Source organism: Sinocyclocheilus rhinocerous, unplaced genomic scaffold, assembly GCF_001515625.1.
Source record: "Sinocyclocheilus rhinocerous isolate Xijiao unplaced genomic scaffold, SAMN03320098_v1.1 scaffold1639, whole genome shotgun sequence".
Classification (NCBI taxonomy): Eukaryota; Metazoa; Chordata; class Actinopteri; order Cypriniformes; family Cyprinidae; genus Sinocyclocheilus; species Sinocyclocheilus rhinocerous.
Window position 1 is genome coordinate 174,681 of NW_015632472.1, and position 14,077 is coordinate 188,757.

The 14,077-nt window shown below is 39.6% G+C and overlaps 2 protein-coding genes across 2 annotated transcripts in view; one reads left to right on the forward strand and one right to left on the reverse strand.

Moving 5' to 3' along the window:
- Positions 1-5,536: 5,536 nt before the first annotated feature.
- LOC107742533 (uncharacterized) lies at positions 5,537-7,883 on the forward strand (the record flags this gene model as incomplete). Its single annotated transcript, XM_016555539.1, has 3 exons — positions 5,537-5,842; positions 6,568-6,601; positions 6,760-7,883. Coding segments are annotated over 3 exons (768 nt in total), but the record flags the coding sequence as incomplete, so codon positions are not given.
- A 3,410-nt stretch (positions 7,884-11,293) lies between these two features.
- The window catches only part of LOC107742532 (lymphotoxin-alpha-like), an 11,055-nt gene continuing 8,271 nt past the window's right edge, over positions 11,294-14,077 (reverse strand). The window contains exon 7 of the mRNA XM_016555538.1: positions 11,294-11,356. Coding sequence (XP_016411024.1) covers positions 11,294-11,356 — 63 coding nt within the window. The remainder of the gene's footprint in view (positions 11,357-14,077) is intronic.

Sequence of the window (14,077 nt, forward strand, 5' to 3'; positions counted from 1 at the left end):
AAAAATGCCATCGAAACTTTTGTGAAGTCAGTTCCCTTCAGAAATACATTCATATAAACCCCAACCCTAATATTTATATTTTTCTTCCGAACAGTGAGCTTGCTGTACCTGTACAGTATTTTCTCTGTGCGCGTCTGTTAATTTTAGGCCATGCTTGCAAGAGATAAACCCTTGAGCTTTTATTTTGGCGGAAACTTCAGTTAAACTTTTATTTTGGCGGAAAACTCCAGCTTCTGTGAAAACAGGTTTACAAACATTACTAATTTAATGAAATACTGTAAACATTTGCACATTAAAATGTTGAAAATTATGCAAATGTATAAATTATTTATAACTGGTGGCCGTTGTGGGCCGCCACAGTCTAGTTAATGAATGGGAAACACTGCGAGTCCCCCCAAAACATGACATTTAACACTAACAACTACTGATGAACTACTTTCCCTGTTATGCTATCAATAATAGCATAATAGTGATTGTATTAGAGACTGTATGAATGCGTTGGTTGCTGTTACGGTACTAAATCACCTTAGAGTGTCAGTTACTACAAGTGATGTCCAGTGACCCAGAGAGTAATGAAACAGGCAGTTGTATCTCAGTTTTATCAATTTACTCTTTTAGATGCTGAGTATCAAGAAATCCACTCCATATACTCACATACTCATGATTTAAAGAGATCACATAAGTGCAAATAAAATGTCCAAATAAGGAGCATAGGCCTACACAAATAATAACTGAAAACAAATAGTTACAACAGATTTAGACCTCAAGGATACACAATCTTGCAATTATGCAGGGAGAAACAATGAGTACAACAGTCCTGGTTGATTTTCAGTCGCTGGAAATATTCAGATGTATGGTTAACTGTGAACTTTGGGCGTTGAGCTGTAGTCTCGGGTCCACTGATGCACAATATCCGATGAGAATAAATGCAAAGGTCCACAAAATGTCTATGAATGTTTGTTACTGCAAACGGATCTTGTTCGTGTGGTGTGTATAATTCTTGAGTGTGGTTCTACAATACACAAATGAAACTAATTAGTAACAGAAAGTACAAAATGTCCAATTAATGCTAACAGCTCAAAGGAAAATTGCTGCGTCACAGACAGCTCCGTAATGGCGATCGTACTTGTCACAATTAGCACAATATTTCACATAATAAACAATCATACTTTAGTATAAACTGAAAATATAACTTAACAGCAGTATATCAATGAAAACCATATGAACAGTTAAAATAACACTCACGGTCTTCAATGACGCACATTCAAAATCCTCGCGAGGCAAACTTCGGCGAGAGATTATTAACGGGAACGCACCATCAGCCGTCGATCAAGATCACAAATATTCTCCCTACAGTTCACAACGTGAAATCGCTGCAGGTTGACATCTTATTTCGGATTAATTCACGACTTTCATATGCGGCAGCGGGACCTCCTGATTCTCTCCGTCACGACCGAACTTCAGCCATCTCACTTCCGATACTCTCGCGCAATCTCTGAATAAACCACGCCTACTCAATGAAAATAAATGACCAATCTGACTGCTGTACAGCCCTTTTAATATACAGAACATGAACTGAACATGGGCTTTTTTACAGTGATGTTATTTTTGTGTTTTCCACTTCCACAGTGTCACAAATGCACACATGCAGTTCCCATCAAGGACTCAAATTGTCAGCTTTAAACATTCAGCTCAAGGGTTTATTACTCGTGCTGCTCATTTGCAGTTTAAGATCTGCAACCCATAAACCCCATAAAACTCTCCAAACTGCTCCAACGTCACATAGAGGCAAAGAAAGGACACGAGACGGAGAGGTGTGGGACGTTATGATGCACAAGCGCATGCAGCATAACTCAACACTCCCACATAGTTTTTTTTACAGTAGTGCCGGGACACATTTCAACATAAATACACAATTGTGAAATCTGGAAGCGATTTCCTGACAAGTTCACTCCTTTCAGTCAGACTAAAATTAATGTCAGATGCTCTGATTGGTCAGTGTGTTGCATGACTCCTCTGTGACATCACATTTTGGATAAATCTGGCCCTATTTAATGTTTGTCCTGTTTACTGCCAAACTCACAGCCTCGCACGCGTGTGCTGATGTAGCCATATGACGGACCTAAAAATAGCAGCACTAAGTGTGGAATGTTTTCCACCCGCACTCCACTAATCCGCTTCTACTCGCCCACTGAATTCCCCAAAATGTGCAACATCTCATAACATATTCATGCACATTAGCACCCTAACAGGAATTCTAACTTCCCCAATTGTTTTTTTCATTTTGCTAAAGTTTACATTTATCAGCAATTATCACAATAATATCTCTGATGTCATTTACAATGCAATTGCAATGCAAGAGGAAAAGAGGAACAAAAGCTCATGTTTGAAGTCCGGACTGCTTTGTAGTCTGTTTTTGTGAAACAGTAACTTCCCCATTCTGAGACGAAGCCCTGCGAAATCCCTAAACACGCATGACGTAAGTGCTCGGCAGCAGTGTGTGTGACCTTTAGGAGAAACTCAGACTTCCCCAGACTGACCGTCAGCGTATGTACTGGCTAAATCATACCCAGAGAGATTCATACCTGGAATACGGTATAATCTGATCTCATTTATATTAGCATGACTTTGGTGGAAGCATTCCGGGAATGTAAATGATGAGCAACTCAAGATGTTTTATACAACAATTGTAGCCTGATACTTGAAAATACCTTGCCCCTCGATCATCCCCAGGATACTTAATTTTTGTGATAGTGTTGTGATTAATTACATATAAAAATGACCAGAAATATAGTGCGGTTGTATTTTTCTTGAGGTGCCCGTCCCTTCAGCTCCCCCTCACACTGACAGAATATCACGTGATGTTCACGCGATTTTACCGTAATTTTAGATTCCGACGTGTAAAAAAACATTCACTTTCTCGTCCTTTTTATGAGCCGGTTATGAGTCTCAAACGCCACTGTAGCCTAAAGTAATCTATTAACGACGCACATCATAACGTTTCAGGCAAGTACCATGTTATGTCATAAAAGAGTGTAAAATATACTGAATTTGTATTTAATCTGATCACATGTTTAATAAAAAGACATTTTAAGTTTAATTATAACGCCGCATGTTCACAATTATTCAAACGTACAAATTGTACAGCGAGCAAAGTAGATTTACATTATCAAAGAACATTAGGCTATCAATAAATTCAGCCTAGCGCGAGTGTAAGCGCTCAAAAAACAGCTCCAGTTATAATAAGTGAAGCTGTCTGCAGTGTACGATGAATGAATCTCTTATTTACATCGCATGTACATCTGCACTTTTGCATGTACACACTGCAGAAACTGTTGTTTCTGATTAGAGAATTCGCCAAAGTGCAGAGTGCGCGCACTGACCACAAATTCGGCCAATCAGCGATGTTAATATTTAGTAAAATCCCCCTAAATAATAGAAATATTAAAGAAAAAAAATTCTAGAACTAAAATCACAAAAGCACAAATATAAATTGGTTCTCATATAACTCTGTCTTCATTCATTTGTATGTTCCTCTACAGTATATAAGTGTTTGGGCTGTTTAATATTAGGATTTTGTCTAAAATCCCTCACCGTGGCCCCGCCCTGCAACATCAAGCCCCGCCCCCCAGATCAAATATGTTCCCACGGCTACGACCTCAGCCATTATTTGGAAAACTTTTCTTTGTGTAGGGTTGCCTACTTCGGTGTGGGAAAATAAGAGACAATGGAGATCAAATGCATGGATGGTTGTCATTTAAGCCAAAGTAACCTACAAAACAGATAAGGCTAAGATGAACTGACTGAGCTTCGAAAATCCTGATAAATGTGAAACAAATGAACTACTAACTCATAGTTTCTGATGGATGGGCGGATGGATGTCTGTTTTTAATTTTAGAAAAGCTGGGTTTTCCAGAATGTGTCTTGTTTACTTTCCCCCAAAGTACAGTCTGATCACGGGTCTGGAAAATAAAGCGAAAAGACCCGTCCACATTCAGGAAGCACTGCAGAGGCACTTTCAAAAGGGAAGCTGACAGAAATCAAGGAGATTAAAGCCCTCATGTGATGAATGTATTACAGAAACAGATTCAATAACTCACTAGAGCACACAAGAGAGAGCACTGCAATAGTTGTCCTGTCTACAAACACCCACACTCAGAGCTATGAAGATAAGAAAACGGGTATTGTCGAACAGGACAGTGATGCCATACAGGAAGTGACAGGAGTAAACAGGGATCTGAGAAAGTGACTCTCACTGTAGGCGTAGAGCTGCGGCTACACCTGTGCGGATGACATCACTTCCTGTAGACACTCAGGCTCGGGTGCACAGGTTTTCACATGCAGGTGACATAATCACACCGTTCCTCTTCCAGACACAGGGATCTATTTTTAGAACAGTATACAAAGCAAAATCATGATGCATCAACTTTTATATGCAAAAAAAATTCCATTGGCCTATGCAGAAAATACTTTGAAATCACACACAAATGGACATCAGGAAATGATAAAAAATGAAATACGTGCATGCCTTTAAAACACTGTTTAAGGAGGAACATGTGCTTTTACTTAAACATCTGTTAAAAATGCACCCATTATTTCCTTAAAGAAATTCAAGGTCGTCAATTATTCATGAACCCATTTGATTAAAAGTCCAATCTCTTGACTAACACTGAAATGCTTTGGACAGTGCATAACAGAAGTTATTTTAACCTAAAATATGTTAAATGTAAGACTGGAAGGCCGAAGTTCTTTTGATTACATAAATCTTACATTTCTGTGTCCGGTTATTTAGTATAGTTTTTCTTGAATACTGAAAACGGTTCGAATCTAGATTTGGCATCAAGCAACACAAAATCCAGAAGCCGATCTGAAACAAAAGAGATTTGCTCAAAGGCCGTGAGAGAAACCATGGATTGCGAGAAAACACCGGCCCCAACGTTCACAAATAACTCACTTTCACTTAACTCACATGCTTGTGCTGTCCGACTTTTCTTGGAATCAGCTCCAAAACGAATACTTAAACGTCAAAACGTTTCCTTAGAAATGAATTACAATATTCAGCATATTTCAGTGTTTTGTTCGTGTGAATGAGTTTAGCATCTCCTGTATATAGGCCCTTGGCAGCTTCAGTCTGAGCCATGTTTTGTGAACAAAATCCGAATCGAGCACTTTATTTGGCGGTGTAAGTGTGCACACAAATATACCACGTATATACAAATGTCTTACTTTTACACAAAGTATGCAACAAACTGTGTGAAGGAGGCATTATGGTATGCAGTATTAAAGTGAGGGGATAAATGTAGCTCGATATTCCATGAAATAACGAGCGGAATACGGAGCCAGTCACAGAAATTCACACTTTACTCTCCTCCCGCTTTCCACCTCCGTTTGCGCAAGAAGCGGAAAGTTAGTCGGTTTTTCTCTAAACCTCCCTCTTCGCGTCTGGGTCTCTCTTTCTCTCTGCTGTGGGCGGAGGAGGAGGTGACAAGGGAAACCCGCTTGTTCCTCCTCCTGCGCCTCTATATAACGCTCATGATGTCTCCCCTCGAGCAGAGCAGCACCTGCCGTGGATGTACAGCGATTTATTTACACGCCGTTTCTCGAGATGTCCGCAGATGTTGAGAGCCAGTCGCCCGCCGTGCGCTCGCGCAGCCGGTGTCTGGACACCTTCCTCACCGTGTCCGTGATCGCACTCTTCCTCATGTTTATTGCCGCGCTCGCAGGAGCGCTGTACTTCGCCAAACACATCGAGGACGAGATAAACGCACGGACGACGCGACATATAGACGGAGTTAAGGACTCGCAGGTTGCGCCGATCCGCGAGACCGGAGACGCGTATAAGGTGAGTTTGTAGATGTCTATGTATTTATACCATAGCATTTCAATGTTTGTACGTGTACCATGGCTTTACTATGATTGGACCGTTGTGTTATTCAAAATACGTTTAAATAATTTGCACATACCATGAAATATGATTATGATAATCATTCAGTACTTACTTTTTATGAGTTGACAATAAGAGCTTTGATTTCAGAGATAAAGGTTCCAAATAGAGCGTTTCGAATTCTAGAATAATAACAAACCCTAAATTGTTTCAACCCAACTTTGGGTTAAGTATTGACTAACCCAACTTTTGGGTTAACAATTTAATGTAAAAATTTAACATAACAGCTGGGTTTGTCCATATTTGACCCAAAGTTGGATTGAACAACCCAGCATTTTTTAGAGAGTAACAACAGTACACTTTTTAAAAAATAAATACTAAATTACATAAAGGAAACCGCTTGATGCCATAGGAGTTCAACAAAGTGCATTTTATTCATTGGTTTTTAGAAGAAGAAGAAAAAAAAACGCATCTGTGTTGTGGTGTTTAAATAAACCAAAACGCCAAAAGAACCTACAATGAAACAAATAATATTTTAAAACTGGATCGAACCATGTAGCATCCCAATAGCTCTGCAGAGCCAAAACGCATTTCTGAGAAATGAATCAGACCAGGGCTCTTGTTTTACACGAGTCGTCAAATCTGTATCTGATGTTTTGTTTCCCATGTCTTCCTTTTTCTAGACGCAGAATTTTGTTTACCTGAGGGCCACTGAAAGTAAGTTATATTTCACATTTTGGAACTTTAAGAATGCAAAAAAATTCTAAAACGTAATGAACTTGTATTGAACCTGGAAAAAACACAATTCCTTTGCACATTGACTTCCTCTGTTAAAGTCTTGGGACTGAGCGTGTCTCTTTGTCTCCGCCCTGCAGGTGAACTCAAAACAGGTGTGATGGCGTGGGAACCTTTCGCGTATGGAAAGGGTCAAACCATTGGCTCTCTCTACAGCTATGAGAAAAACCAGAATGTGCTGAACATCAACGAAAGCGGAAGCTACTTCCTGTACGTCCAGCTCAATTTTTCCTGCACTGGACGGTGTCCATCTGGCCAATTCACTGTCAGCTTTTACAATAAACACAATAGCGAGGAGCTCCCCTGCACCGTCTCGCTGCCTGAGCGGAGCAAAGAAACGCCTCACAGTCAGACGTGTTGGCGCGTCGTGACCTTTCCGGAAAATGGAAACCGCCTCATGGTCAAATCACAGGTTGAAGGCACGCTAGACAACTGGAAACTGGAGATGAATGACTCTGGCTTTGGGATGTTTCTGGTGGACGGATTAGGAGCGCTGCGTCACACGTGATCAGCAGAAGCCCGACCAAACTGATTTGGGGCTGCTTGTTTGAGTCGCGTCACTTTGATCCACTCAGGACTTGCTTTTAATGCTCTGATGAGCAGGACTCCACTAATGTCCACAGACTTTCTTGGCTAATTTGGCAATGCCTTCAGCTACCAAAAAGAGTGGCTCTTTCACGTTTTAGCCACAATATTCAAATGCATTCTGCCAAATTTTGCAGATTTTCCTCTACAACAAAAGCTCAGAAAATGCAACGACATCTAGAGACTTTGTCTGGGCCTGAACCGATAAGCCATGCTTCTTAAGCACTATTTATAATTTAAATGTATTTATATGTGTAACATGTTAAATATTTGCAATATTTATATTCATATTTTTTGTGTATACTGTACATAGTGTGTTTAAACATTTGTAGACATCACTACGTGTGCGAGGTGTCAGACCGAACCCTTTTGTTCACTGATTGCATGTACTGTATTATTCTACTGATGTTTAGGTACATCACAGAAATACCGAGTGAACTTTGACCAGCACATCAACACTAGTGCCTCGGCTGGGTCTGTACGTTTCGCTCTACGTTCAAGAACTCAAAAAGCTGCATGTGTGAATGTACGTGAACATCTCTTCACGAGCACGCGCTTGTGTTGTGAGGAAAGCACCGTATGAATGCGATCAAACTCAGGAACTCTATGGATGAATGTAACGACGATGACTGTGTGAAATGCATTATTATGTAAACAGAGTATTTAATAAAAATGCAAAATGTTCAATTTGCATAACTGTGGGCTGTTTGTTGAGGTGAGATGATGCTAACGCTCTTCGGTGTTACTTTGTGCTTATGTTGCAGCTCAGATGTTGCTCTTTTAGAGTTATAATGGAGTTTTATTTACGCTTCAGCTGAATCTCAGATGTTTCTCCTAAAATAAAACATTAGAACAGACACAAATGAGTCGGAAGCTGGCATCCGGTAATGGTTACTAAATTAAATTAAATATATGTGACCCTGGAGCACAAAAGCAGTCATAATCAGTGTTGGGGGTCCAATTTATTGATTGACAGCTCTGGTGTTGCCATGGTGACAGAAATCAGAAGATGTTCCTGTAGTTCTAAAATAAATATGAATATACATTAATTCATCTCACTCACTCACAAAAAAAAAACACAGATTCAGTATTCCTCAAAATGAATAAAAATAATGCAACTCAGAATATGACGCAAACCTGCAATAATTAAATGTTAAACAACACAAATATCCTTTATGTATTTAATCCCATTCTATTAATAATCACAAATTACTCTAGACAAACATTCGTGTGTCTTTTTTTATTGCTGAAGTGTGTTGAAATTTCTTCTGCATTCTACTGTACGGACGTAAATTGACTTTCCCTTCAGCCTGAGGCTTATTCATTTGACTTTTGGTGTGAAAAGGCTTTTATATTTGCCAAAAATAGAGCTTTTTTTATTTTAAAAACAAACAAACAAGTCCTGTCCAGATTTAAAAAGTAACGCAAAAGTAACGTAACTCATTACTTTCCATAAAAAGTAACTAAGTAACATAATTAGTTACTTTTTTATGGAGTAACGCAATATTGTAATGCATTACTTTTAAAAGTAACTTTCCCCATCGCTGGTCATAAGCAGCACGGATATATTTGTAGCAATAGCCAACAATACATTGTATGGGTCAAAATGATCCATTTTTCTTTTATGCCAAAAATCATTAGAATATTAAGTAAAGATCATGTTTCATGAAGATATTTAGTAAATTTCGTACTGTAAATATATCAAAACCTAATTTTTGATTAGTAATATGCATTGCTAAGAACTTCATTTGAACAACTTTAAAGACGATTTTCTCAATATTTAGATTTTTTTGAACCCCCAGATTCCAGATTTTCAAAGTTTTTTTATTTTTTAATATTTTATTAGTAGCTTATTTATTCAGCTTAGAGATGATGTATAAATCTAAATTTCAAAAAATTGGTTTCAAATGACTGGTTTTGTGCTCCAGTGTCACATATAGAGCTATGAAAAAGAATGTGGAGAGCCATTCAGGTCATTTGATGAGAAACGTTTAAGTTCATATCAAGAATTTTTGGGATTTCAGCTAATTTCACTTGAACAGACATGGGAGGACAAAAATCTCCATTTGACTGCGTTGATGTCTGGGAGAAGCAGCTGAGATGGTAATGAGATCTCATGTGTGACTTTCCTTTGGCAAGGTCTGATCAGAGCTTGTGGGAGGAAAGTTCTGCTCTACATCCAGGCCACCTCGCTCACGTCACTTTCTGTCAGAGGCCCGAGAGCAGGTTTCAGTCCTCACCACATCTGCACAAACTCGACAAACAAACAAACAAACAGCCCGAGTTTGCTCGAGACGATACAATGCATGCGTGTTGAGTTCTTCCAAATAAAGCTTGCAGACGCTCCACTAACATCTCACCCACTTCACGCCACGAAATCATTGCTTTGTACCTCTCTACCAGATGTACAAAATTTGGGCATGCTGTGCAGAGCACCCGGAAACGACATGAGTCAGTGTGAGATTCACCTTAATACATCTGACTGGAAGCGAGCGGGTGCGAGACTTCATGACACTGAATGTGCAGGAGAGACTCTACCAAAGACATTTAAACTCCACTTGAGTCAAAACTGACTTTCCCAATACACACTCTTGGTCTTGCTGTCAGTGATTCATCAGTGCACATTATTCCAACGTGCAAAACAGTCTCACTCTCTGCCTCACACCTTTGATTTCTGTCTGACGCCACTGATCGTGAGTTTTTCCTGTTTCCCCTGAAAAATGAGTTGTGAATGTAGAATGAGCTGTAAATGCCATTTCACGTCAGTTTTATCTGCGAGTTTAAAGGGAGTGAGTGGAAATCAATGCAGCGCTACTAGAAGTGAGATGAAATGAACTAAGTTTTCATCATGTGATTCTTCGTATGCTGGCTGTTTGTAGTTAGTTTTTCTTTTCTTTTCTAGTTAGTCAAGGTTGTGTTGTGATTGGTTGATAAATGTTTGCATCCCTTTCAAGAAAAGTCTTTTTACTTGGCGGCCTTCTTTTCAACGCCTCCAGGCAGCTGTTTCTGGAAACCGAATTTGCCAAACAAGAACAAAATCGGACATGGACCATCTCCTAAATGCTGTTTCATGGTGTTAAAATGCTTATATTTCAGACTGGACCAGCCATGTGCAGTCTTTCTCCCATTATGCTAATATAATTGAACCGTATTGGTACTATACGTACCAATACCTCTTTGCTCGAAGTTCACTCAGCAGTCATCTTAATACACTCTTAAAAATAAAGGTGCTTCACGATGCCATAGAAGAACCTTTTTGTCTAAATGGTTCCATTAAGAACCTTTAACATCTGAAGGACCTTTCTGTTTGACCAAAGGTTCTTTGTGGAGAAAGAAGGTTCTTCAGATTACAAAAAGGTAAGAAAGAGATGGTTCTTTAAAGAACCTTTGACTGAATGCTAAAAAATGGTGCATCCAAAAATGGTTCTATGGCATTGCTTGAAGAACCTTTTGAAGCACCTTTATTTTTAAGAGTGTAACACATCCAGACAGCTGTGTTTCAGTCAGATACTACAACAGACGCCATTATCTGAGCTTGTGTTTCAATAACACATGTATCAAATGAGCCATATTAAATCTGCCAGCTATCCGACCTGGCCCATCTCCAGCTCCTTTGAGTTTCTCTGGAAATTGTTACAAGGCAGGAGAAGGTCTGCATGACTAAAGGCGTTGAGAAAGAGCCCGACCGCATATCTACTGTAACCATGTCCAGCAGTCTTCCTGTTCTTCTCAGCAGGCGCACACTTTAAGGAGGATTTCACGCTTTTTAGGCACAATTACCGTGACTCAGCGGACGCACTTACATGCACACTAAACATGATCATTGAAGAGATGTCTCACTGGACGTGTAGGTGGAGCCAGTGGCTGTTTGATGCACATCGCAGAGACCAAGAGAAGAGGAGCAAGCTGCAAACGTGACGGGTTTTGAAACGCCAGAGATTGTGCTTCCAAACAAATCTGCTCCAGTAGACGTCCCAGTCCTGCTAAGATCTGCTTCAGAAATTAAAAACAGCTGAAAAATGTTCATGCTCATCCGAGCAGATCTGCAGCGGAGTCTCTGCTGAAGGCAGCTCTGCGGATCTCTTCTGCCACCTGTTGATGGACGTGGAGAAGTGAAACACTGGCTCATGCAGCTCAGGAAAACACTGTTGCATCTCAACAGGACCGGGACCTGCACTCTTAAATATAAAGGTTCCTAAAGAGGGTTTTCACAGCGATGCCATAGAAGAACCAGTTTTAGTGAACAGTTCTTAACATAACTTTTTCCACTGTGAAGAAGCTTTTGTGGAATGAAAAGGTTCCATGGATGGTAAAGGTTCTTTGTGGAACCATTGATGCCAATAAAGAACCTTTATTGTTAAGAGTGTCACTGCTAGACCATCACTGTGTTTGTCTGTCGCTCAGTTTGGTCTCTCTGATCATGGTCTTTAGAGGAACAAAGGCTGATGCTTGGAAAGAAACGAGCCGCTCGTTTTTCTTTCTTTCTCATGCCACACGTTGCTCTCTCTCTTTCACTCTTTCTCTCTGAGTAACAGAAAGAAATAAGAAAAGAGAACAGTTGGTTGCGTATAAAGACAGAAAGTTTCTGGAAACTTCCACCAAGATGCTAGAAAAGTGCTGAATCAGAAGCGCAGGCTCTGCCGCCCCCGTCTCTCGCTCTCACCGCTTCCCACAGCACAGCAGCAAACACTCTACAACACCATCAGCCATAACACACAGATCCAAGAGCTGTCTATCAGACTATCTATCTATCTCTCTGAATATCTATCTATCTATCTCTCTCTCTATCTATCACAAGATGCTAGAAAAGTGCTGAATCAGAAGCGCAGGCTCTGCCGCCCCCGTCTCTCGCTCTCGCTCTCACCGCTTCCCACAGCACAGCAGCAAACACTCTACAACACCATCAGCCATAACACACAGATCCAAGAGCTGTCTATCAGACTATCTATCTATCTCTCTGAATATCTATCTATCTATCTCTCTCTCTATCTATCCGTCAGTCTATCCATATATTTATCTATCTATCTATCATTAAATGAAGTGCACGGCTGTTGGAGGAAGTGACATCAGACTCAGAGTTCTTCTTCCTGTCGTGTTCAGGTGCAGTGTGAGCGGCTGTGGAAGGAAACCACCAGGTGTGTCAAAGTATGATAATGAGTGTACGAGAGCGTTTAGTGTGTAGGCGTCTAGACCTTACACTCATTCTAAAGCACATTCAATTCACAAGCCCTCGTACAGTTAGCTCCTGTTCTCAAGGGGGTTTCTATTGGCAGTTATGTTTGAGATTTCTGCACATGATAAAACGCAGGAAGAAAGAACAATAATCACCATGTAGATCAGTGGCTTCCAACCGCTTGAGTGATCTGAAGCCCTGGGATCTGCATGATCTATCTGAAGAAAATCCTGAGAGATCAAGTAATGCTCACACATATTAAGACGTGTCATGTTGTAATCGTTTTAATTTGAGGTTGGTATTGATATGTTTGTGAACCTGAGGTGGAAATCCCTACGGTAGTGAAACACTGCTCATGTTAGTCCAGCCATTGCACCATCACGCTGATGTGTGCACTTTATACACACTGAAACACTTTTCTTACTTCTCTTTTTGCTACATTCTTGTGACTGAGCGGTGACGCCAAAAGCAGCACACAAGGAGAAACTCATATTTCATTGTTTCTTTTAAAGGGGTCATATGATGCGATTTAAATTTTTCCTTTCTCTTTGGAGTGTTACAAGCTCTTGGTGCATAAAGAAAAATCTGTAAAGTTGCAAAGACTAAAGTCTCAAATCCAAAGAGATATTCTTTATAAAAGTTAAGAGTCAGCCACGCCTACCTAAAACGGCTCGTTCTAACACGCCCCCACATACCTACATCACGATAGATTTAGGTTAAATAAAGATGTCAGTCTTTATTTTTCTTCTTTTTAGGAAACAAATCCAAAAAAAAAAAAAAAATTCTACTGTTAAAACATCTGCTATAATGAAGTAAGTTTTACAGGACATCACAAATGGCATATGCACTGGGAAAAAAAAAAAATTTAAGTTGTAAATAAAAATTTAATAGAGATCATGATCTCCTTTATATATTCCATTTTATTTTATTTATTTCACTATCATTATTATCTGTATTGCTTGCAACTAGTGTGTGTCTTCAGTATTGTCTTGAAGCACTTTTGTCAACTTCAGTTTTTTTGTGTGCTATATAAATAAAAATGGATTGATTGAGTACACTGTACAAGAGGATACTATTTGAGTCTTTCGACTTCAAAATGTTGTTTAATTCAATGTGTTACCATGTCTTTGTAAATATTTGTGAAACGTACAAGCCATTTCTAAGTGCAAATTGCTTCAAAGGCATTTTTCTGTGAAAAAATTTGAACAAAAAAATTGTTACATGTGAAAATGTAACAACTCACCCAGAATACATGTGTTTCTGACAGATTTTGATAATTGAATGATCATTTTGCGTGTGATGGCTCACATGATGAAAGAAGGTTTAGAAGTTTCAATGCGAATCAACTCGTCAGTTTTGAGCCATGTGCATGTAGTTTTTTTGTGCAAATTGTAGACAGGCGGACTTACTCTTTTGCATGGGTGCCAAAACACGAGCGGTTTGCTTAAAGGGATGGTTCACCCAAAAATGAAAATGTGATGTTTATCTGCTTACCCCCAGGGCATCCAAAATGTAGGTGACTTTGTTTCTTCAGTAGAACACAAACGGAGATTTTTAACTCAAACCGTTGCAGTCTGTCAGTCTTATAATGGAAGTGAATGTAAATCACGGCTTTGAGAGTAAAAAAAAACATACACAAA